This window comes from Phyllostomus hastatus, unplaced genomic scaffold (assembly GCF_019186645.2).
Source record: "Phyllostomus hastatus isolate PE091 unplaced genomic scaffold, TTU_PhHast_1.1 phas_scaffold_501, whole genome shotgun sequence".
NCBI classification, from domain to species: domain Eukaryota; kingdom Metazoa; phylum Chordata; class Mammalia; order Chiroptera; family Phyllostomidae; genus Phyllostomus; species Phyllostomus hastatus.
The window spans coordinates 10,559,403-10,586,256 of record NW_025334033.1 but is presented as its reverse complement, the minus strand read 5'-3'; the positions used below and the strand labels follow the sequence as shown (position 1 = coordinate 10,586,256).

The 26,854-nt window shown below is 40.7% G+C and overlaps 1 protein-coding gene, 1 non-coding gene and 1 pseudogene across 2 annotated transcripts in view; 1 reads left to right on the top strand and 2 right to left on the bottom strand.

The window, feature by feature from the left end:
- The window catches only part of STARD9 (StAR related lipid transfer domain containing 9), a 116,630-nt gene that overhangs the window by 56,388 nt on the left and 33,388 nt on the right, over positions 1 to 26,854 (bottom strand). Inside the window, exons 4-7 of the mRNA XM_045822223.1 lie at positions 9,565 to 9,681; positions 8,428 to 8,460; positions 8,281 to 8,342; positions 6,521 to 6,633 (exon numbers count right to left, since the gene is read on the bottom strand). Of these exons, the coding sequence (XP_045678179.1) occupies positions 6,521 to 6,633; positions 8,281 to 8,342; positions 8,428 to 8,460; positions 9,565 to 9,681 (325 nt within the window). The remainder of the gene's footprint in view (positions 1 to 6,520; positions 6,634 to 8,280; positions 8,343 to 8,427; positions 8,461 to 9,564; positions 9,682 to 26,854) is intronic.
- Positions 13,526 to 13,603, bottom strand: LOC123809057. Its single transcript, XR_006783932.1, has one exon. It is a non-coding gene; the product is annotated as a small nucleolar RNA SNORD69 (small nucleolar RNA).
- On the top strand, positions 25,562 to 26,166 carry LOC123808303 (annotated as a pseudogene).

Here is a 26,854-nt window from a genome sequence, read left to right as displayed (position 1 = left end):
AGAACAGAGGGTCCCAATCAAGACGGGCCCAAAGAGGCCCACTCCAAGACATATTATAATTAAAATGGCAAATTTAAAGACACAGGGAGAATCTTAAAGGCAGCAAGGGAGAAACAGCTAGTAACATAAAAGGGAGCTCTAATAAGTCCATCAGCTGTTTTCTCAAAGAAACTCTATAAGCCTGAAAGGACTGGCACAAAATATTCCAGGTAATGAAAAGCACGGAGCTGCAACCAAGACTACTCTATCCTGCAATGCTCTCATTTAAAATGGAAGGTGAAATAAAGAGATTTCCAGACAAAAGAAGGCTAAAAGGGTACACGTTCACCAAAACAGCACTGCAAGAGATGCTAAAGGGACTGCTTTAAGAAGGAGAAGAAAGAGAGAGAGGAAAAAAAAAGGGAGAAATGGCAATGACCAAGTACCTATCAATAATAATCTTAAGTGTAAATGGATTAAATGCTCCAAGCAAAAGGCATAGGGTAGCTGAGTGGATAAGGAAGAATAATCTGCATAAATGCTATCTACAAGAGATCCACTTCAGAACAAAAGATCTTCACAGCCTGGAAGTGAAGGGATAGAAAAAAATATTCCAAGAAAATGGACATGAAAAAAAATCTGGGGTAGCAATACTTATATCAGACAAAATAGACTTCAAAACCAAGGCCATAACAAGAGACAAAGAAGGTCACTACACAGTACTTAAGGGAGTGGTCCAACAAGAGAATATAACCTTGTAAACATACAAGCACCCAATGTAGGAGCACGTAAATACATAAGGAAAATCTGGGAGGACTTTAAGAAAGAGCTCAACAGCAATACAGTCATTGGAGGGGATTTTAACACCCCATTGTCAACAATGGATAGATCTTCCAAAGAATCAACAAGGATATTGTGGCACTGAACAACATTTTAGATCAAATAGCTTAATTAATATTTACTCACAAAGAAACAAGTATACATCCTTTTAAAACACACATGGATCATTTTAAAGATAGATCACATTGTAGGACAGAAAATAAGCCTTAACAAATTCAAGAAAATTGAAATCATATCAAGCATCTTCTCAGATCACAATGGCTTGAAGCTAGAAACCAACCTCAAGGAAAAAACTCAAAAACATTCAAATACATGGAGGTTGAATAACATGTTATTAAATAATGAAAGGGTTAACAATGAGATCAAGAAAGAAATAAAAATGTATCTGGAAACCAATGAAACTGAACATACAACAATCCAAAACCTATGGGACACAGTGAAGGCAGTCCTGAGAGGGAAGTTCAGAGCAATATAGGCCTACCTAAAGAAGATAGAAAGAATATTAAAAAAACAACCTAACCATACATCTACAAGAACTAGAGGAACAACAACAAACAAAGCCCAGAGTGAGTAGAAGGAAGGAAATAATCAAGATTAGAGTAGAATTAAATGACATAGAGACTAAAAAAAAACAATCCAAAGAATCAATTAGTCCAGGAGCTGGTTCTTTGAAAAGATAGACAAAATTGACAAACCTTTAACCAGACTCATCAAGAAAAAAAAAAAAGGAGAGGACCCAAATGAATAAAATCAGAAAGGAAAGAGAAGTAACAACCAAACAATACCACGGAAATACAAAGGACTGTAAGAAATTACTATGAACAATGATATGGCAAGAAACTGTTATCCTAGGCAAAATGGACAAATTTCTATAAACATAACAATCTCCCAAAACTGAATCAAAGAGAAGCAGAAAGCCTGAACAGCCCGATAACAACTAGCAAAATTGAAACAGTAATAAAAAAAACTCCCAGCACACAAAAGCTCTGGACCAGATGGCTTCACAAGTGAATTTTCCCAAACATTCAAAGAAGAATTAACCCCTGTCCTTCTCAAACTATACCAAAAAATTCAAGAAGAGGGAAGACTCCCAAACTCTTTTTACAAGACCAGCATTATTATAATTCTAAAACCAGGTAAAGACACAACAAAGAAAGAAAACTACAGGCCAATATCTCTGATGAACATAGATGCTAACATCCTCAGCGAAACATTGGCAATCCAGATACAGCAATACATTAAAAAGATCATACACCATGACCAAGTGGGATTCATCCCAGGAATGCAAAAATGGTACAATATTCTCAAATCGATAAACATAACACAATGTAAACAAAATGAAAGACAAAAACCACATGATCATATCAATAGATGCGGAAAAAGCATTTGATAAGGTAGAGCATCCATTTGTGATAAAAACACTCAGCAAAGTGGGAATATAGGGAGCACACCTCAACATAATAAAGGCCATACATGAGAAACCTACAGACAACATTACTCAATGGGCAAAAACTAAAAGATTTACCACTAAGATCAGGAATAAGACAAGGTGCTTTCACCACTTCTATTCAACATAGTACTAGAAGTTGTAGCCACAACGATTAGACAAGAAGAAGTAATAAAAGGCATCCATATTGGAAAGGAGGAAGTAAAACTGTTAATATTCACAGATGACATGCTAGTGTGCATAGAAAACCCTATAGTCTCTACCAAAAAAATTACTCTACCTATTAAGTGAATTTGGCAAAGTAGCGGGATACAAAGTCAATATTCAGAAATGGATGGCACTCTTATACACCAAAAATGATTATGAGAAAGAGAAACTAAGAAAAAATCCCAATTAATATAGCAATGAGAAGAATAAAGTACCTAGGAATAAATTTAACCAAGGAGGTAAAAGACCTGTACTTGGAAAACTTTAGAACACTGAACAAAGAGATTAAGGAAGATACAAAATAAATAGAAGCATATACTGTGTTCATGGACTGGAAGAATTAACATCATTAAAATGTACATATTACCCAAAGCAATCTATAGATTCAATACAATTCCTATTAAAATACCAATGGCATATTTCACAGATCTAGGACAAATATTCCAAAAATCTATACGGAACCAAAAAGGACTCTGAATAGCCTCAGTAATCCTGAGAAAAAGGAACAAAGTTGGACAGATCACAATACCTGATATCAAACTATTATAAGGCCACACTAATCAAGACAGTCTGGTGGTACTGGCATAAGGACACATAGATCAATGAAACAGTATAGAGAGCCCAGAAATAAACCTAAGTCTCTATGGTCAATTGATATTAAACAAAGGGGACATAAAGCATAGAATGGAGTAAAACCAGTCTCTTCAATAAATGGTGTTGGGAGAACTAGACTGGTACGTGCAAAAAAAATGAACCTAGACCACCAACTTACACCATATGCCAGAATAAAATGAAAATGGATAAAAGACTTAAATAAAAGTTATTATACTATAAATGTCCTAGTGGAAAACATAGGCAGTAAAATTTCAGACATCTCACATAGCAATATTTTTGCTGATATATCTCTTAGAACAAGGGAAACAAAGGAAAAAAACAAATGGGGTAACATCAAATTAAAGTTCCTGCATGACTAAAGAAATCATCATCAAAATGAAAAGGGAACTGACTGTACAAGAGAACATATTTGCCAATGATACATTGGACCAGGGTTTAATCTCCAATATACATAAAGAACTCATACAACTCAACACCAGGAAGACAAACAACCCAGTTTAAAAATAGGCAAAGGACCTGAATATGCATTTCTCCAAGAAGGACACACAGAGGGCCCAGAGACATATGAAAAGATGCTCAGCATCATTAGCCATAAGAGAGATGCAGATTAAAACCACAATGAGGTATCACCTCACACCTATCAGAATGGCCATCATTAATAAACCAACAAACAAGTGCTGGTGAGGATGTGGGGAAAAGAGAACCCTAGTGCACTGTTGGTGAGAATGCAGACTGGTATGGTCACTGTGGAAAACAGTATAGAATTTCCTCAAAAAATTAAAAATGGAACTGCATTATGATCCAGGGATTCCACTTCTGGGAATATGCCCTAAGAATTCTGAAACACCAATTCAAATGAACTTATGAACCCCTATGTTCATAGCAGCACTATTTATAATAGCTAAGTGTTGGAAATAGTCCAAGGGCCCATCTCTAGATGAGTGGATTAAAAAACTGTGGTACATTTATGCAATGGAATACTACATGGCAGAAAGAAAGAACTCCTACCTTTTGTGCAGCATGATTGGAACTAGAGACTATTACGCTAAGTAAAATAAGCCAGTCAGTGAAAGACAAATACCATATGACATCACTTATAACTGGAATCTAATGAACAAAATAGACTAATGAGAAAAATAGAACCAGAGACATGGAAACATGGAACAGACTGATAGTTGTAGGAGGGTAGGAGGGAGGGAGGATGGTGGAAGGAAGGGGAAGGGACTAGCCAAAAAACATGTACGAAGACTCATGCACCTGGACGATGGACAGGAGAATGACTGTGGGTGAGAGGGGTGGGCTGGGCGGAAGGGGTAAAGGGGGAAAAATTGGATAACAGTAATAAACAATAAAAAATAAAAATAGATCTGAAAGGGAAAAAATGTTTTGAGCAGTAGAAAAACATCTTGATAGATGTATTGCATCAGATGGAGAGTACTCTAAGGTGAATGAATTTTATTTTATTTTTTTTAGATTTTATTTATTTATTTTTACAGAGGGAACAGGGGGAGAAAGAGAGAGAGAGAGAGACATCAATGTGCAGTTGCTGGGGGTTGTGGCCTGCAACCCAGGCATGTACCCTGACTGGGAATCGAACCTGCAACACTTTGGTTAGTAGCCCGTGCTCAATCCACTGAGCTACGCCAGTCAGGGCCAGGTGAATGAATTTTAAACAGAAATATATATGTGTGGTGTGTATGTATATATACATATACATACACACAATGGGATATTATTCAGCCATTAAAAATGAGGAAATCCTGCCACTTGCAACAATATGAATGGAACTTGAGGGCATTACACTAAGTGAAATAAGTCAGACAGAGAAAGACAAATACTGTACAATCTCACTTACATTTGAAATCTAAAAAAAAAACCCTCACAGAAAGAGATCAGATGTGTAGTTTACCAGAGATGGGGTGGGGGATGATTAAAGGAAGGTGGTCAAATGGTACAAACTTCCAGTTATGATTCAGTACCTGGGGTGTAACAAGGTACAACATGATGACGACAGCTAACATTGCTGTGATATGTGTGAAAGTTAAGAGAATAAAACCTAAGAGCACTCATCACAAGGAGAAAATCTTTTTGCTCTTTTAAAAATTATACCTATATGAGATGATAGATATTAACTAAACTTACTGTGGTAATCATTTCACAATATGTGTAAGTCAAACCATTATGCTGTATACCTTAAATTTATATAGTGATATATATCAATTGTATCTCAATAAAACTGGAAAAAATTAAAAAATAAAAGAGGGTCCTGAGACAAACAAAAGAGCTGGATGAAATAAAAAAGACATCAACTTGAAGGCAGAGTGATAAGCAGACAGTAAAAATACTTCCAGGCCACATCCCGGGGGAAGTTGGAAGCCCAGAAAGATAAGGCCAGCATCCGGGGAAAAGGAAACTCCAGCTGGCTCCCAACAAAGTAAATGGTGTGTTTGTTGTTTTCAAGCTGCCATTTATGATGGAACATTTGGGAAAAGACACAGGTAGCAGAATCATGACAGGCACAGCCCCTGAGTCATCCATTAGCCCTGCCCTGTTCAAAGAAGAGATCAGCTCTTAACCTTTCATGTCCCTTACTTTGTCAGGATTTAAATGCATTACTGGGGAAATAAGAGCATAAAATATATATGTTACTTCTTATGAGTGGCCCAAAAGGGTAAAACTTCTTCCATCAAAGAACCAAACTGTTCCTGCTTAATAGCAAGACTGAGCCTAATGCAATAAGACTGATGGCACTAACCAAATACCACGTATGATGAGGAAGCAGCTCAGACCCTTCCCCATGTCTGACACCCCCATCTCCCTGTCACCACCACTGGGAGAGAAGGTACCCTGAAAGGAGACTGACTGGCCTGTGAACCAGTCTAGGCCCTGCTTGGTCCGGCAGCACAGACCCAGCCTTCTGCTACTCTCCCCCTTATTTGCTCTGCTTTAGATGCATGGACCTTCTTGAAACCGCCACACCCTCCTTTCAGGGATCCAGCTCACGCTGCTCCCTGTACCTGAAGCACTATTCCCCTCATGACACCACTCTTCATGTGACTGGCTCCTGTATCCCTGCAGGGTTCAGCTTAAAATGCTACCTCCTCAGAGAAGCTTTTCCTGACGGCCCGTGCAGATGGGTCACCTACAGCACCCAATGTTCTTTCCCATCACTGAGTCTATTTATTTTTTTACAGCCATCCACACAATCTGTAATTGAGTGCTTGTTTTTTGACTCACCCCCCCCCCCACCAAAATTAAGCTTGCCTATGTGGCAGGACTGTCTTTTCTAGTCATTAGTACATATCCAACATCCAGTACAGTAGCTGGTACAGAGTAAGTATTCATTATACATTGCTGAATGAATTAGTGAGCATTGGGAGAGCTTCCTTGGCTCTGATTCAGTCTCAGACCTCCAGGACCACAGTGGCTCACCTTGTACATAGGGCCCCATCTCTGGGTGCTCCCTGACCCGCAGGGTATAAGACTTTTTTTGATCAGACTGCTTCAGCAGATCCCTCACTCGTTCGTTATAGATTTCCAGAAAACTAGAGACATGTGGGAAAAGGTACACAGTTAGCTTTTGAAAAATGGGGACATGTTTTCAAATTAGATTTTGAAAGAAGGCAACATGATTAGATTTTCAAATAAGTAGGAAACACAGCAAACCACCAATCAGAAGGTCCCAGGTCTTGTTCTAGTTCCATCTCTGACAGTCTCAGACCTTGATCACACCAGGGTTCCCCCGTGAGTCTCTTTCTACGTGTGTACAACACGGTTTCAGCATTGGCTATCAAAACTGCAGTTTCAGGGTTAGCACATTTTAGCATAGTGTCAGTACTGATTGAAGTTTCCCCTTCAAGAGGCTATTTCAGCATGGTTTTGGGGCATGCTGCGGCCAGCCTGTGCCGTGATCAGGCCACCGCAGCGTGGAGTCTACAAGCCTACTTGTTGAAGTGGTTTTCAAACATGATATTTGGGCTTTCTTACTCTGTGAAGGCATCTCAAGGGCCACTGCTGAGCAACAAACAAAGCTAAGTGACAAGGGTTTGGTCCCTACCCCTAACTGAAGTAGGACAATTCTCTCTTTGTCTGTTTTACATACTGGGATTCTGTTTAAGATATGCTCCGTTGTATAGAAATCTAAAGTATTTTATTCCTTTTAAAAATAATAACAGGCTTTAATTCATTATTAAAATCAGTAAATGGTGGGGGGTATATGCAGACAACTGTACTTGAACAACAATAAAATAATTAAAATTTTAAAAAATCAGTAAAGATTTTGCTAAATAAGAAAATACACCACCCACAGAAAGGACTTCCTCATCAGAACACGGATGCTTGTCTATGGAGTCAGCAGTCAGAGAAACAGGCTGCAGTGCAAAGCTGTCCTCCATGTGCACCTCGCCCTTCTCACGTCTGGACACAGGAACCCTAGATGTCTCTTGGAATAGTGGTTCTCAGGTTTCATGGGCAATAAAACATTGAATACATATGTATACGTTTATACACACACACATACAAACACACAGGCTTGCACATTTTTACCTTGCAAACTTAAAAAATGTAAAAATATCATTCATAGTTATTTAATTTTAAAAAAGGACATTTACTCTTGGGATGATAAAACTGTTCTGGAATTAGATAGTAATGATGGCTGGACAACCTTGTAATTATCAGGAAAAATCACTAAATTGTATTCTTTAAACGATAAATTTTATGGTTTATGAATTATATCTCAATTTTTTTAAAAAAGGACATTGAACACACACACACACACAAAAGAGCACAGAGAATTAAGGGCATTTAATAACCTTTGGCCAACGTTTTCACTACAGACTGTTTAAAACTTCACCTTGGAGTAGCCACCACCAGTCTGAGGACAGAAGAGCAGGGGGCTGGTAGAGGAATTCTAAAAGCCAGTATGAGGCTACACGGAGAGCGAAGGAAAGGAAACCAGGCAGGCAGGGCAAACTGGACAAAGGAGACACCTGCTTGCTAAGCTTGAGAATGGGAATTATGTTTTCTACAACCCAAAGACCTATGCTTCTCATCTCCCTACACTGCATGATATTGCTGCTATGGCTTTTCTCCATCCTTCTAGATGACTCTGGAAGCAAAGAGAGCGCCTGAACATATTAGAATTTGGAGTGGAAATAGAAACATTTTAGGCCCCAAAGCCTGATTGTTCTTACCTTACTTTTATCCTACAGGAAGAAGGCAGTGGGGCATAGTCTTCCTCCCTGACAAAGAGACCCTGCATAGACCAGAGGGGTGGAATCTCAGTGGAGCATACAAAGGAGACCTACTTTGAGAAGATCCAGTCAAAACAGAGTCTATACCTCACATATCCGCGGCGTCAGCCCAACAGAGGCCTGGAAGACAGAAGAAAGGAAAGCATTACTGTTCACTCACGGTGATACTCTCACCTGGACACCCAGGAACTGTCCTCAGCAGGGGCACAGGCACCCAGGCTCCTTGTGCCAGCCTCTCCACTTCAGGGAGTTTCACTGCTGGCAATGCAGAAGACTCGATTCGCTGACACTTATGGGAGGAGCGCACCGGAGGAGAGGCAGATCACCACCACAAGCCAGCAAACCCAGGTGCTGGCTTTTGTGAATGAAGGCTTCATCCTTCTCGGATAAGCCCACTTTACCAGTGTGGTTCCTCTCAGAGCCTACCTCCTGTTTCTACACACACAGGAGTGTTAGAGCACCAGGGGGTTCAAAAGACACATTTAGAGGAAGTGGTTTAACTTTTTTATGTCAAATTCAGTGCTAACCTGGACTCAGGTTAAAAGCTTTATACCCCTGGTTTTATGGGCATTTTCTTCTTTTACTTTCAAATATGTAAAAATCACACTAAACATGGGCACAGTAAGGAAAAAGCTGGGCCCCAGGCAGCAAGGACCATCTTTCAGGAGGAACAGTGTTCTAGAGAATGTCCCCATGCAGTGTTGTCACCAGTTATCTCACCAGGGAACTTCTGACCCTAAAGTCAAGAGGTTTCCTAAGGAACTCTGCCCTTCTAATTTTCCATGACAAAAGAAGGCTCAGCAAGTCCTACACACTTTTGAAAGGTCCCATCCCAGCAGCTGGTTCTCCTGAGTCTTCCTAACACTCAGGTCTAACACAGCCTCATTTCTGCTCAGCCTTAGCCAGCGCTTAAGATTCAGTCTGAGTCAGATTCAGTCTGAGTCTTATCAGTGATATGAGAAATTTAGAAGGACTGACAAGGTCTGCTTCATCAAGAGGAGTTGTAAAATTCTGCAGGGTTTAATAAAGAGAGCTAATTATTTAAAGTTTACCCTTCATTAAAGTGCTGAAAAACCTATTCTTAATACAGAAGAGGGCCCATTCAAACTTGTTAAAGTTGACTGACTATGAAACTCACATTCTGTCTCTCGGTGGCAAGGATAAGGCAAGATTCAGGCTTGCCGTGGCATTGGGAAGACATCCCATTCCCACACCAGTACTCACTGGGGTCCCCAGCATGGTGTATGTCTTCCCAGAGCCTGTCTGCCCATAGGCAAAAAGGCATATGTTATAGCCTTTGGCAGCTCCAGACAGTACTTCCGTCCCCAAATCCTGGAACACCTGGAACAACACAAGGGAAAAACTCGTCACTGTGCTCCCGTTGCCCAGAGTAGATCTGTTTTTTAATCTACAATTTTTACAAAATGTTTTAAACACACGTGACTGTAAGTTCTCCACCATTTCACAAGAATCAATTCAATTTCAGAAAAAGGTTGCTAAGGAAAATTCATTCAGTCAGTCAATCATTCAAATACTTTTTAAAGTGCTTACTGTGTGTTAGACACAATGCTAGATGCTGAAGGCACAAAATTGATGTGATCCCTAATATGAAGGCAAAAAAAGGACAAGACATGCAAGCAAACTACTGAAGAAAGACCATGAGCATTCATTTTCCTTCCCATTATAAGAAAGTGTTTCATGCAGTTAGTCAGGTAAAGCTATAATGGAATATTGCCCAAAACATACATAGAGTCAGGGTCACCACTGTGGAGAAGTTAAACCCAGGAGTTAGGGGGTATTTTCCCTGCAGATCTCTTTTCCACATGCTCCCTCCTTAGGGTGACCCTGAGGACCCTAACATCTGGCTGGATCTGTTGGTCACTCATTTTTGTGGTGGTCAGTTTTAGTGAATCAGAAGCAGCCATAGGTCCTTAGGTGAAAACCCATAGACAGTATTTCGTGTAGTGCCTGAGAGTTCTGTTGGACTCTGTTAAGGAGACCCTGGTCTCAGGAAAAAAAACAGCCTGGTTACAGGGAGGACACAGCTTCCCAGCTCGACCAGACCTCAGTAGAATGCCACACGGACATCTGGACCCTGCGGCTGTATGTGGGCATCCACCCTTTGTATTACTGTTGCTCAGCACCGAAATACCCTTCCTATTTGGGCGGAGTCTCTGATTGCGTCAGTGTTGGTGGGAAGCAGAGCCCAGCCCTTCACAGCAGAAGCCAGACAGGCCAGAAGCTCCGCTCCACCTCCTGGCAGCGACAACACTAACGTGTGAAATAAGGCCCGCCAACTAGGTGCTCCAACTTGGATTCTAAGAGAATGGCACAAAAACAAAGGAATAGTTGGTAAGTTCTCCATGGTGGCATCAAGAGCCCAACAGTACTGAGCAACCAGTGGTACAAGTGCCAACTGTGGTGACCAAATCAGACTAGTCTGTGATATGCCGTCCCTGCTACCCAGGATCCCACAGTTTTCTACCCATTTTTCAACTTTCCCTTCAATTCTGTGAATGACCTGATATGGTTCCAAACTGGAATGTGGCTCTCATGCTTCATAGCGTGTGATCTTGAGCAAGTTACTTTGTAAGCCTCGGTTTCCTTAGCTGCAAAGGGGATGTTTTATATCTCTATCACAGTCCTTATATCAGGACTGTTATGAAGATTAAGTGAGACGATACACATAACTAGGGGCACCAGGACAAAGACAGAAGTTGCTGACTCAAAACCACACCACCCTGTTCTTTGTTTTAGCAGCTGCAGTTAGGCTTCTTGGCCAGTGAACTGTTTGTTTTGCTTGTTCATTTTTTAATGCTTCTAATCAGAGGCAGGGCCAAAAGAACCCAGGGAGTGGTGAAAGACTGGGGCCTTGCACCGTTCTGCCCGCCCTCCTAGCTCTGGGCTTCTCCCTCCCCGTCTGTTCACTCCTACATTAGCAAAGCTAAAAACCTGGCACGGTTCTCTTTGATTCCTGACATCTGTCTGGGTTAAGTTCCCAAGGACTGAAAGAGGGGTCATTTCTCTTCATCAGACCATTTGGGTTGGCTGTCATCCATTTACTAGCTGGAAAATGTTCCACAAAACTCAACCTTTCTTTCTAGTGCCCCGGGAGGAAGCAGGAATGGAGATGCAGACAGAGCCGGGCCACATCTAGTCCTAATGCCATTTCTTTCCACCGTTCACACACAGCTCAGCAGAGGGAACCAGTGGGTTGTGAAGGAAAACAACAAAATGTTACTCTGCTCATGTCTTTATCCAAATTCAAATAGTTGTGTGGAGGTTTTATGAAAACCATCCTTGAACATACCATTTTCACTGAACAGTAAAAGATGTCAACAGGCAAAACCAGTAGACTCCAAACCTGCAATTGGTGGGAACAGTTCAGATATAGCTACCATCCTTCAAGAACTGGGACACTCAGCTCGTCATAAGTTCTAGGAAAATGCACAGCCCTAGACAGAGTACAACAGGGCCAGATGATACCATGGTTCACTCTCACCATGATCATACAATGTTGCAGTTGCAGTGAACACCAAAAAGAGTTTGGAAGCTAAAATAAGTCACCAAAAGGAATCTAAAGCTAGAGGGTCCAGTTCAGGAGGAGAGATGAGCAGTGTGACTTTTTTCTCTGGAGTTTAAGTAGACGAAAGTGTGAAATAGGCAGATAAGCATATGTCATAGGGTACTTCCAGTCTTCTTAAGTACTAACTAGAGAGGGCACAACCCCTTGAATGCTGCTGTATGGGGACTCCCAACACCTGAAGCCAAAACCAAAAGCCCTGCCGTTACCCATTTCCTAAGGGCATCTGAATCTAAGAATCGGAATTTTGTAAAAAAATAAGTTCTCAAAAGAATGAGAAGACAAACCACATATTAGGAGAAAATATTGGCAAAAGATACAACTCATAAAGGACTTCTATCCAAAACATAAAAAGAACTCTTAAAACTCAACAATAAGAAAATGAACAATTCAATTAAAATATGTGCAAAAGATCTCAACATATATGTCACCCAAGAAGATACACAGATGGCAAATAAGTATATTAAAAGATGTTCAACATCATACATTATTAGGGTTGCAAATTAAAACAAGGAGATACCACTGTGCATTTGTTAGAATGACCAAAATCCAACACACTAACACCACCAAATGTTGGCAAGGATGTGGAGCGACAGGAACTCAAGCGCATTGCTGGTGGGAATGGAACAGTTACTCTGAAAGGCAGTTTAACAGTTTTTTTACAAAACTAACCATACACTAATCATAAAATCCGTCAATCACACTCAGTATTTACCTAAAGGAGCTGAAAACTAAATCCACACAAAAACTTGCATACAATGCTTATAGCAGTTTTATTTATAACTGCCAAAACTTGGAAGCAACCAAGCTGTTCTTCACCAGGTAAATGGATAAGTAAGTGGGGTTATATCCAGACAATGGATATTCATGCTAAAAAGAAGTGAGCTACCAAGCCATGAAACGACACGGAGTAACCTTGAATGTGCATTACTATGTGAAAGAAGCCAATCTGAAAATGCTATATACTGTATGATTCCACATATGTGACATTCTGGAATAGGCAAAACTATGGAGACAATAAAAAGATTAGTGATTGGTGGGGATATGTTGGGTGGAGCACAGAGGGATTTTTAGGGCAGTGAAACTATTCCGTATGATTCTATAATGTTGTATGCATGTCATTATACACTTGTCAAACCCATAGAATGTACAAAACCAAGAATGAACCCTAATGTAAAGTATAGATGTTGGGCGATAATGACGTGTCACCAGTGTAGGTTCATCAATTGTAACAAACGTAACACTTTAGTGTGTGATGGTGGTAGCTGGTGGGCAGAAGGTAAATGAGGTCTCTATACTTTGTACTCAGTTTTGTGGTGAATCTAAAGCTGCTCTAACAAAATCTATTTTTGAAAAGTAAGATCAAAATAAAATAAATCTTAAGGGATAGACTTCCCCCATATCAGCAACATTATCAGATGTACCCTTCTCAAAAACAGCTAGAATCAACCACATCACTGGAGATTTCATGATGACTGTGTAAGGTCCAAGAATAATGGCTGCCCTGAATTTTCCTAAAGACATTTTTCACTGACAGTTTTTTTCTGGAACAAGAGCTGGAAATTGATGGGGGTACTAGTTTATCTGGAGGACAAAAGACAGAACACGAAGCTCAGGACTGGATTGAACAAACTCAGCACAGTCCATCAGATCCAGTTTAACATCATTTGCTGACAGACTTTTGTTGTTGTTTTCAGTAGTTCTGAAGTTCTTTCTATTATGAATTATGTTCTGTAAACCCCAAGTAGACTCATAACAAAAAAAATCTGTGACTTCAATTTACGATAAGAAATTTTTCAAAACAATGAAATAAAGACTGACTTCAAATACAGGTCTCAGGAATTGTCAAATGAATGAGAAGTAGGAGGGACATTTCAACTGCTGGAAACTATTCACACACGTTTTCACTAATGCTGTTTGTTACTTAGGAAAACCTCAAGTAACTCAGAGTTCTACTTACTTACACTTCTCATCACACAGAGGTGCTGAGGGGGTAAGGTTGATAATATTTGTAGATCTATTGACCCCTCCTCTCTCCAAACTTATGGTAGAATGTATAGAAAAGTAGGGTTCAGGATCCACAATTTGAAGAGAGAACATTCATATAAAATACATAACTTAATGGGGCCTGCAGTTGCATAAGGGCTTAGAATGATTTCTCTTCCTCTAAACAGCTACATATAGTTTAGAGGTTAAGAACACAGGCTTTAGAACTTTGTATGTTCAAAAACATACAAAGGCTATTTAGGCAAGTAAACTTACCTCAGTTTTTACATCTATGAAATGGAGATTTTAAAAGCACCTAAAACTCAGAAGGATTTTTGAGAAGATTAACTGCACTAATACATGTAAGGCCTTTAGAACAATGTCTGGCACAAAGTAAGCATTAACTAAATGCAAGCTTTTATTGTAAATATATCCCCCCCTGCATTTTTCTATATAAGGACTACTCAAAAGAGTTACTATCCTCTCTACCCTCACATATTTTAAGGGGAACCATGTATAGTACTTATTTTGGAAAACAGATACCTGAATATGATAGGTGACTTAAGAGTTGGAAATTTTTTAGGTTAAGGTAAATAGTTAATAAGCCTAATAGGTAATGCATATGTTTTTTCTTACTTTTTAAAAGATTTTACTTATTTTTAGAAGAAGGGGGTGAGAAAGACAGAGAGAGAAACATCAACGTGAGAGAGAAACATTGATCAGTTGCAACATGCCCCAGCCAGGGCCAAACCTGCAACCTAGGCACATGCCCTGACTGGGAACTGGACAGGTAACCTTTCACTTTGCCCAACCAACTGAGCCACACCAGTCAGCGCCATCATATTAATTCTAGTTAACACATTTAAAAATATTATTTAAAATATAGTCCACATTTAAATTTCTCTAATTGCATCAAATATCTCTTTTTATGGTTGATTTGACATACATATTATTTGCTTTATTTTAATCTAGACCAGTCTCACTTTTTTCACTTTTTACGTATATTTTATTGATTATGCTATTACAGTTGTCCCATTTTTCCCCCTTTATCTCCTTCTACCCTGTACCTCCCCAGTCTCCAGCATTCTCCCACCTTAGTTCATACCCATGGGTGGTACATATAAGTTCTTTGGTTTCTCCATTTCCTATGTTAAAGCTATTGTTTCAGGAAATGCAGGCACGTCTCACCACTCCCAGGAGAGACAGCCAGCTTCCTGGGGCACAACTAAAGGCCACTGCCTGGGGACAGCTAACCACCCAGGGGGAGGACGATGCAGTTTTTAAATCTAATTTTCCCTGAATTTCAAAATTCCTCACCACACTTTGTTCTCTGTTACAAAAAGGCTGGTTTGGAAGGAAATGTAAGATGGTCTGTTAGGGTACAAACCCACTGTGTTCTTAGATCCCCAGCCATTGCCCATGAAGATTCAATCCCTGTCTCTTCTTATTGGGTTTGGTATGTCACAGGCAGCATGAACACTGGCTTTTCCGATTTCAAATACAGATGCCATAGTTTATGTCCCAACTCCAAACAGATACCCTTTGAACAACTCCTACCTTCTATCCCAGTGATTTTCAACCGGTGTGCTGTGGCAGGCACACTGGTGTGCTGCAAGAATTTTTAAAACAGGCAATACTGGACTATTTAGTCAGGAGCACTGACTTCTTTTCCTTTAGGTTATGAAATTAAAAACTGACAACAGCCAACACAACAATAGCTACAAGGTGTGAATGAATCAAAATTAAACCTATTTTTTGTCATATGAGCAAAAAATATATTTTGGTGTGCCACAGAATTTTAGTTATTAGTTTATATGTTCCATGAGATGAAAAAGGTTGAAAATCACTGTTCTATTGAAAATTTATCTCCAAAAAAACTTTCACAAACATTAATGTAAAATAATAGATTAAAAATTTTCATAGCTTAAAGAATTTCCTAGAGCCTAGGGATTATTCTTTTCCTTTTATAAGGAAATAAGAAAATCATGTCACTGAGAGGGAGGTTATCTATCCAAAAAATATATATAACATTCTTGGCCCTTAATACTTTCCCACAGAAAGGCTCCATACATTTCTTTTTTTTCCTAATACATTTTTTAAAGATTTTATTTATTTATTTATAGAGAAAGGGGATGGGAGGGAGAAAAAGAGGGAGAAAAACATTAATGTGAGACAGAAATATCAATCCTTTGCCTCTTGCATGCACCCAACTGGGGACTAGCCCTGCAACCCAGGCATGTGCCCCAACCAAGAATTGAACTGGAGACCTTTTGCTTTGCAGTACAACGCCCAACCAACTGACCATACCAGTCAGGACCATACATTTATTTTTCTTTTCCTGGCTTTTTTTTTTTTATAAAGAAGGTGAGGGCTTCCGGTCAAGATGGGAAGGTAGGCATGGCTCAGCTCTTTGCACAACCACATCAAAATTACAACTAAAATATAGAGCAACCATCCTCAGGTACATCAGAAATCAAGATGAATGGAAATTGACAATAATGAAATTGAAGAAACCACATCCATCTAGGCTGGGAGGAGGGCCATGGATACAGAACAGGCTAGCCCCACAACCACATGAATAAAAATTTGGGAAGGATATCTTGGGACCGAGGAGTCCCAGACCCACAACAGGGCCCCCAGCCCGGGGTTCCAGTGCCAGGAAGATAAGTCCCCACAACTTTTGGCTGTGAAAACCAGTAGAGATTGAGTCATTAGAGGAAACTGCTGGAGCCTTAAGCAGTTCCTCTTAGGGAAAACCACACATGGACTTACATACTCAGACTTGTTGCCTCTGAGCTCTAGCACCAGGGTGGCAGCATGAAGGGCACCAGTGGTATAAAGGAAGAGGTGAAGGCTATGCAAAGTGAAATAAAGAAAAGTATGCAGGGAACAAACACTGAAGGGAAGGAAACTGGGACTCAAATCAAAGATTTGGAACAACAGGAAGAAATAAACATTCGACCAGAACAGAATGAAGAAACAAGAATTCAAAAAAAATGAACAGAGGCTTAGGAACCACTGGAACAGCTTTACATGTTCCAACATCTGAATCATAGGGGTGCCACAAGGAGAAGAGGAAGACCAAGAAATTAAAAACTCATTTGAAAAAATAATGAAGGAAAACTTCCCCAATCTGGTGAAGGAAATAGACATAGAAGTCCAGGAAGCTCAGAGAGTCCCAAAGAAGTTGGATACAAGGAGGAACACGCCAAGAAACATCATAATTAGATTATCCAAGATTGAAGAGGAGAGAATCTTAAAAGCAGCAAGAGAAAGGAGACAGTTCCCTGCAAAAGAGTTCCCATAAGACTCTTAGCTGATGTCTCAAAAGAAACTTTACAGGCAAGAACATGCTGGAAAGAAGTATTCCAAGTCATGAAAGGCAAAACCCTACATCCAAGATTACTCTATCCAGCAAAGCTTTCATTTAGAATGGAAGGGCAGATAAAGTGCTTCTCAGATAAGGTCAAGTTAAAGGAATTCATCATGACCAAGTCCTTATTATATGAAATGTTGAAGGGACTTATCTGAGAAAAAGAAGATCAAAACTATGAACAGTAAAATGACAACAACCTCACAACCATCAACAACTGAACCTAAAACAAAACAAAAACAAAAACAAACTAAGCAGACAACTAGAACAGGAACAGAATGACAGAAATGGAGGTCACATGGAGGGTTATCAGTGTGGAGGGGTAGAAAAGAGAATGGGGGAAAATGTACAGGGAATAAGAAGCATAAATGGTAGGTACAAAATAGATAAGGTGGGGTTAAGAATAGTATAGGAAATGAAAAAGCCAAAGAACTTATATGTACAACCCATGGACATGAATTAAGGGGGAGGAATGCTGTTGGGGTGAGGGGAGTAAAGGGGAGAAAAAAATGGGACAACTGTTATAGCATAATCAATAAAATACACTTTTAAAAAGGATATACCCAACAGTCCTTCCATACCTTTCTCCATATATACAAGAATATGTAGTTCTTTGTTTGTGTTTGTTTTAACTGAAAGACACATATAATATGTATCAACCTACAACTGCTTTTCATCACATAATATACCATGGAACATACAGGTTATTTGCCATAGATACAACTCTTCCCTTTTTCATGCATATACACACAGCCACAGATACACAAACACAATGTAAAATAAGTTTTAGGCTTACAGAAAAATTGAACAGAAAATACAGAGTTCCCACATACTCTCTCAGTCCCCTCTCCCCTCCCCAGTTTTCCCTATGAACATCTTGAATTATTATGGTACATTTGTTACGATTCATGAGCCAATATTGATACATTATGAACTAAAGTTTACATTGCGGTTCATCCCTTGTGCTTCAAGACTTAAGAAATTTGGGGCTAGAAATGAAGTCTTTATCATTCTAGGTAATCCCTAAACATGTGATTTCCCTGATTCTTCAACCTCTTGGCACATTGTGTCCCAAATGATTTTCCCCACCATCCTGTAAAATACTAAAACTTCTCCCCATTAGGATAACTCATCTGAGTTAGCTGTAACTTCATAGTGCCCCTTATTAAAATGCATGTGATACCAGGGAGGACAAAAGGATACATTATTCTGAATGAAAAGGAACTAAAGAAGTTATGATGAGCTGAATAAGATCTTGATCAGGGATCAGAGAAGTTTAAAACAACAATAATAACAGTTATCCCTTTGTAGTATTTATTATCGGCTAAGCACTATTCTACATGTTTTATATTTATTTATTCACTTATTCCTCACAACAACTCTAAAGTATGTATCATTATCATCCCCATTTTACAGATGAAATAACTGAAGCACCGAGACATAAAGGGACTCGCCTGGGATCAGTCAGTGTTGTAAATCTGAGAAATGAAACATACGTTTAATCACTTCACCTTTCACCTGAGGAGGAGATGGGCTGTCAAGGAGAATAGTCTAGGGACTCTAGTATCAGACCCTAAAAAACCCAGAAATCCACCCCAATAAATTCAATTAAAAAATATATACAAGACACACATGCACATATACACACACACACACACACACACACACACACACACACACATATGGGTATATATATATATATATATATATATATATATATATATATGGTTAATGTTAATTTCTGAATATGCTCATAAAAATATTAAAATATCCAAAAAATCCTGTCTGTCTCTAGGCAGTCCCTCAGTTCATTTGTCTAGGGTTTCTTTTTTTGAAAAATAGAAAAAGAGGGGGACTTCTGGCAAGATGGAGGAATAAGTGGATGCACCGTACCTCCTTGCACAACCAAGAATAGAACAACAATAATTTACAAACAGAATATCACTCAGAACTGATAGAGGATTTATCTGAATGGAAGTTGGACAGCCAGGAAGTTGAAGTAGACCCGTACATCCAGACTGGTAGGAGATGACGAGCCGGGCAGGTGCGGGGCTGGCACGGGTAGGCGGCACGCGGAGGTTGGGGAAAATGTGGCTCAAAATTGGCGCGACAGCCATCCGGGGCGCAAGAACACAGCGGTGATCCCTGAGTACGCAAGCTGCGGCTGGCGGACCCAGTGAGGCAGCGATTGTGGACCAGGGTGGAGCTCGCAGCCCAGGAACCCAAAGAAGGGTCTGAGCCCAGGAGAACGGAACTACCGCCATTGTTCCCTCCCGCTCCTGCCCCCACCCCCACACATAATGTCACAATCTAGCGACCGGGGTGCCCAGCTCTGGTGAACACCTAAGGCTCCACCCCCCACCATAACAAGAGCGACCAGACCGAAAAAAAAAAAAGGAGAGACAGGGAAAGACATAAGACATGTTTCCAACAGAACAGATCAGTCCCCCAGGACTCATCCTTTTGAGTGACCAAGAAATAGCCAATCTGTCAGATGCACAGTTCAAAACACTGGTGATCAGAAAGCTCACGGAATTGGTTGACTTTGGGCGCAATTTAGATGAAAGGATGCAGGTTACCATAAAAGAGATGCAGGAAGATACGCGGAGGAGAGCCAATAGTGAAAGGAAGGAATCTGAGTCTCAAAACAATACAGTGGACCAGAAGGAAGATAGAATCAACCAAGCAGGAAAGCATGATGAAATAAGAATTCAAAAAATCGAGGAAAAGCTTAAGAGCACCCAGGACACCTTTAAACGTCCCAACATCTGAATTATAGGGGTACCAGAATGGGAAGGGGAAAAGCAACAGACTGAGCACGTATTTGAACAAATAATAAAGGAGAACTTCCCCAATCTGGCAAAGGGAACAGACTTCCAAGAAATCCAAGAAGCTCAGAGAGCCCCAAAGAAGTTGGACCCAAGAAGAAACACACCAAGGCACATCGTAATTACATTAGCCAAGGTAAAAACGAAGGAGAGAATCCTAGAAGCAGCAAGAGATAAGGGGACAGTAACCTACAAAGGAGTTCCCATCAGACTGTCAGCTGATTTCTCCAAAGAGACCTTACAGGCAAGAAGGGGCTGGAAAGAAATATTCCAAGTCATGAAAGACAAGGATCTACATCCCAGATTGCTCTATCCAGCAAAGCTCTCATTTAGAATGGAAGGGCAGATAAAGTGCTTCTCAGATAAGGTGAAGTTAAAGGAGTTCATCATCACCAAGCCCTTATTTTATGAAATGCTAAAGGGACTTATCTAAGAAAAGAAGATAAAGAAAAGACATATATAGTAAAAGGACAGCAAACTCACAATTATTAACAACCACACCTAAAGCAAAACCAAAAGAAACTAAGTAAACAAGTAGAACAGGAACAGAACCACAGAAATGGAGGGCACATGGAGGGCTAGCAGCAGGGGGATGGGAGGAGGAGAGAGGGGGAAAAGGTATAGAGAATAAGTAGCATAGATTGTAGGTTGAAAATAGATAGGGGGAGGGCAAGAATAGTACGGAAATGTAGAAGCTAAAGAACTCATAAGTATGACACATGGACATGAACTAAAGGGGGGGAACGTGGGTGGGAGAGGGGGTACAGGGTGGAGGGGAGAGAAGGGGGGAAATGGGACAACTGTAATAGCATAATCAATAAAACACATTAAAAAAAAGATTTTGAAACACACACACAAAAAAATAGAAAAAGAGACAGAATCGTACAAAGCAGCAAGTACTTATATCCAAGTTAACACATACATGTACTTACTTATACAGGCATATATACATTTAAAAAAAAACCATAAATTTGCATTCCCAGTTTAAGCACCAGATTCCTGAAGGAACCAGAAAAACTGAGCTTTGAGATCACCCTAACACATATCTTTGTTTATACAAGATTCTGCTATTGCTAACAATGCTTTTTTTGGTAAAGAATGTTTCCATGGACGACTGTCCAAGTGGCATGTGAGATCTGGTAGGTTCCATATGTGGCTGTCCTACTCTGGGGACACAAGCAAGGAATTCCTAAAACAGAGAGATGGGTATGTAGCCCAAATGTTTCCCTCCTTACAAAATTATGGATTCATTAGGCAGGATCCTGGGAGAAAAAAATGAAAGATGGCTTCATTAAAATAGAATCTAGAGACTCTAAGTTTTTGCCATTCCCATAGCCTCTTCTAAAAAGCTGAGCACAAGTGACTCCTTGATCATAACTTGCCATATTTTATGCCATTTGACCCTACTTTCCAGCCCATCTTACTGAACTCCAAGCAAAAGGAAGCACATTCTATGTGTTAGGATGGGCATAAGAGAGACTGTCAGCCATTATATGACCCAAATGAGAGTGCTAGTAAGAGTGTGCCAAAAGGAAAAAGATTAGCTGACACAATCAACTCTCTTGGGGAGCTCTGACTAGAAAACAGAGCTGCGTTGGCCTCCTGTAGCTCCCGTTGGATTCTGAGCAGTAATGAACAATGCTCCAGGGTCACGTGGCCTGGCTGGGTGCCTGCTGACAGTTTCCAGTTTCCTGTTTTACCCACACAGCCTTACATTCATGACCCTACATGTGAGATAACCTAATCATCTGTCTTCCATGCAGCCTGAAAAATCCCTATCACCATGGCAAATTCAACTGTCAACAGCGACAAACATAAAGCAGAATCGCTGAGCAGCAGTCAGTCGCACAAGAAGTGGACTTGTTAGCAATTTGCCCAGCTGCTGGTCTGGACAAAGACAATGAGAGTGGCAATATGGAAGATGGTTTGAGTATCAAGGTTGAGAAAGTCTTTGCTTTATCATAGGCAGAGTCTAAGAGGCGTGAGCTGTGTCACTGCCTTGAGGATAGTATATAAATAAGAGTACACTGGAGATCCAGGAGAAGGCCTCCATTCCATCAGGTAAAAGTTCTGGGAGCTAGTGTGTCTGCAACAGTTGAGGCAAATCACATGGGAATCTTTCCATTCCTAAGCATTAAGGACCCTACAGGACTGGGATCAGCAATTTTTTCCTATTATGGGCCAGATAGCAAATATATTAGGTTTTGTGGGCCATGTGGTCTCTGTTACAACTACTCAGCTCCACCTTTGAAGTACAAAAGGATCCATAAATATTATATAAACAAAGGGGCATGTCTACATTCCAATAAAACTTTACTAAAACAGGTGGTAGCCAGATTGGCCCACAGGCCATAGTTTGCTCACCCCTGCTATAAGACAAAAGTCCTTTTTAGAGCCAACTTTTTCAAAAATAGAAGTGAGTTTGTAGGTTCCAAAAGGACAAGGGAACAAAGCAAGCCTAAAGAGAGTCCTGCACATGTAAAAGGCATTCTAACCCTTAGAAATACATTAAAACCATTTGTCATAGAAAATAAAATGACAGTACATGTACAGACCACTCTGACCTATTTTCTTACAATGACTGATGCCATACCAAAGTTAAAGTCATTCAATAAGCTTCACATTGAATAGTCTATCAGTCAGGGCAGGCTAAGTTAGGTTACTGTAGTAATCCCCCAAAGCACAGTAGCTTAAAACAACAAAAGTTTACTTATAGCTCATGCTACAAATATGGGTCAGTAGGGAGCTGTGATGGCTGTAGCTCCTCTAGGACTCAACTGATGGAACCACCTCTCTCCAATGGTGCTGATCACAGTGCCAGCAGGAAAGAGGGCTCTGGAGCATCACAGCCCAGCGACAGAATGCTCAGACACACGAGACAGAACTAATCACATGGCCCACCTCACGCTACAGGGCCAGGAAGTGAAGTTCTGTCACACAGCAGAAGATGAAGAATGATGATTATTCAATGAGCAGCGTGAATGATTATTACATAGTAACAGTTAAGCCACTTACCTAAATAATCACAAAATGAGACTCTCTTATTTAAAAAAAAAACCACAACCCATTTCTGATTAATTGGTTAGCCAAAAACCACTGTCAACTTCACTTAAATTAAAACTTCAAATTGTTTCATATATTTTTCCTTAGTGTCTAAGGATTTTGAAATCATGCATCATCATTATGAATATCAATTCTTAATGCCCATATCGGTAGACACAGAGGATATAGGAGACTGAGTGTTTACTGAGCATAGGACATAACCAGAAACTCATGAGGAGCAGGGCTCTTCCAGAAACAGGACAGGACACACAGTGGGGTTTTGCCACATCCCACACTGGCACCAGCAGATATTTCACAACTCTTTGGTTCCCTACTGTAGTCTCCTACTGTGGATCTCCACTGACCGTGCAGCAGGTGCTGTCAGTGTTCCTTCACCATTTCATGCATACCAGGCAGCTGGTGTACTTTCACTCCCAAAAGCCAACAACTGTGTCTCTTTTTTGGAGGACTCCCCTCAGGATACTGGAACTCCATTTGAGAGCCAGATGTCCTGGGAGGCAGCCTTAATCGATGACTGACTGATGCAGCAAGACTCTGATTAGGAAATTCTTGATCAGGAAAACTCTACACACCATCTTCAAAGCAGCTCTGTGGAGCTGCTTGGCAGCCTTCCCTTGCTGGCCTCACCTCCCCACCTCACTTACCACTTCTCTCCTGGCAATACTTCCTAATAACTTATTTTCACACAAGTCCTCATCACAGGGTCTGTTACTGAGGCGGCCAGCAGGGAAACAGCCCTCCCACTGTCTGAGGATAGTGAGCCTACAAGGTGCTACAAGAAAGACCAGGATTTGGACTTGGAAGACTCCAAATGACAAAGTGCTATCTCTACGACTTATTAGATAATGACAGTCTCTATCAGCACTTCCAAACTTAGAAATAATGGTACCTACCACAACACTTTAGTGACAAATACATGTGACTACGATAATATATGTGAAAGCATTTTGTAAGCTAGAGAATGCTACACTATGAAGAAGTCAGTTCATTTAAAGACAGCTGTTTCTCAACTTCAACCTGTAATTGTGACTATGTCCCGCCTGTCCACAAGCAAAAAATTTGTAGAGTGGTAGTTCTCAAATTTTAGCATCACACTCACCTGGAGGGCTGTCAAAACAGTTTGAAAGTCTCCACCCCCAGAAGTTTTGATTCAGTAAGCCTGGGGTAGAGCCCAAGAATCTGCATTTCTAACAAGTTCCCAGTGACTACTGATGCTGCTGATCTGGAGACCTCACTTTGAGAGTCACTGTTGTGAGGAAAACTTTGACCACCTCTGCAGAGTGGAACTGATAAAGGCATTCTACCTTTCTCTAGAAAGATTTTTCTAGGAGACCATTCTGCATGGCATGGGCCCAGCTCCCACTTGGAAGGCCAGTGAAAAGCGAAGTCCGATGCACAGGACCCACGCCCACAGACAGGTTCTCCCATAGGGAATCAGGCCTGCGTTGTACTTAGGCCGCTTTGAGAATTGCTTTTGCTAAAACTCTCTCACCCTGAATTGAGGCAGCAAATGTTTACTGCATATCTTTAAAGTAACTTCCTAAAATCTGTGCTAAACCTTCCAAGGATGAGTGTAACCAGTTCAACCACTTTTCCCTTTGCATTTGCAAATACCCTTCTTCGGTGATGTGATTAGTGGCATCCTCTCCTTTGTTTTCTGTAAAAGGTAACCACCTAAAGCAAACCTGTGCATAGTGAATAAGGACCATCATGTAATGTGCCCAGAAAAGCAATAAAAGCTTGTCAAGGCAAGGGTCAAGGCACTCTCCCCTTGAGAAAGTGGCCCTGCCATCCCTCTTCCTCCACAGGACTCAATAGTCCATGTGAATTTGTCTCATATCTCATCTACAATGTCATGGACCCCACAAGCCGGGGTCTGCATCATACAAAGACTAAGCTTTAAAACACCTGTGAGATTTTGTTTCCCATGTTATGGATATCCTCATTTTATAAAATAAACGTGCAAACAAAGTTGGCTATAAAGACATTTTCTCTAGAGGAAATGCTATATTTAATCTCAATCCCATAATAACTTTCATTTAGTAAAAAAAAAAAAAGAGGTTCAGATAGTTGCCAGTCTGGTGTCATGAATGACAGATGTTAAAGCAACAAGAACAATAATTCATTTACTACTGAAATGTACCAGGTAATGTTCAAAGCATTTTACATGCATTAATAATTGACTTATCACAATAACCCATGAAGCAGATAATATAATTATCATCTTCATTTTATAGATGAGGCAATTGAATCAGAGAGAGATCAAGAAAGCTGCCCAGAGTCATACAGTTGGGAAATGTCAGAACTGAGCCACAGGCAGACAGCCACAGTCTGCGCCAGCCTCGCTGGTCCCCTGGGGGCAGGTGTTCACTTTCTCTCGGCTTCGGGATGATCAGCCAGAAGATGCTCTACTCCTTCTTCTCCTTGAGTCCTGCCAGGAAGCAATGTGTCTGCAGCCCCAAGCCAGGCGACCTGGGCAACCTGGGGACTAGTGTGGTGACCGTAGCTAAGGAGAGCTGGGATGTACTAGGTGGCCCAGCCAAGAAGGCCCAAGTGGAGCAGGAGGAGATGGGCACACTGCCCTCATCACCACCAAGTGCCTGAGCAGTTGGTCTGCATCCAGAAGACCAAGGTTGTAGCCCTGGTGGCTCACAACAGGCCTGTGGGTTTCTGTGAAAGTTGGAACAAGCACCTCAGTGAACAGTTCTGAAAACTGTACTTTATAAAGCTAATGGGATTTGTTGCAGAAGAAAAAAGATATCACACTGTTTATCCATCCCCACACCAAATCTTCACATGGACCCAAGTGTGTGACATGAGACATGAAGGTTGTCATCCTGCGACAGGATCCACACCAGGGGCCCAGTCAAGCTCATGGGCTCTGCTTCTGTGCTCAAAGGCCTGTTCTGCCCCCATCCAGCCTGGAAAACTTTTATAAAGAGCTGTCTGAAGACATAGATGAACTCTACATATTGGGCAGAAGGTTTCGGTAAAGCGCCATGAGCCAGACTGCCCAGGAGTGGCAGGTTTGTCCAGCAAAGACTGTTCCCTGTGACCACATGTCTGTCTTTGCAATGTGGTTTTGGCCTAGAATCTGTGTCAAAGTTCTTGGAAGGGAGAGGAGGTCAAGTACTCGACTCTCCTCCCCTCTGTTTGCTGTATGGTTAAAGATGGGGAGATTGGCACCTTTTTGGTGTATAAGTCTCTGCTACCCGTTTTTATCTGTAGGTCACACTTTAGGTTGTAAAGTGTTGGGTGTTTATATTTACAAAGGCTCCCTTTCCACATCCTGGTGTTCCAGTCTGGGCCAGGTTCATCCTTGAAGAAAATAGGATTTTTTTTTTGCCAGTTCCCAGAAATTAGAGCTTAATTTCCTGATTGTAGCAGAGGTGAAAATTCTTTAAAAAACAACATATATTTTATTGATTATGCTATAACAGTTGTCCCTTTTTTTTCTCCCTTTTATTCCCTTCTGCCCTGCACTGCCCCCACCAGCATTCCCCCCACCCCCTTAGTTCATGTCCATGGGTTGTACATATAAGTTCTTTGGCTTCTCCATTTCCTATATTATTCTTAACCTCCCCTATTTTGTTCTCCCCACTAGCCCTCCACACTGATAACCCTCCATGTGACCTCCATTTCTGTCATTCTGTTCCTGTTCTAGTTGTCTGCTTAGTTCGT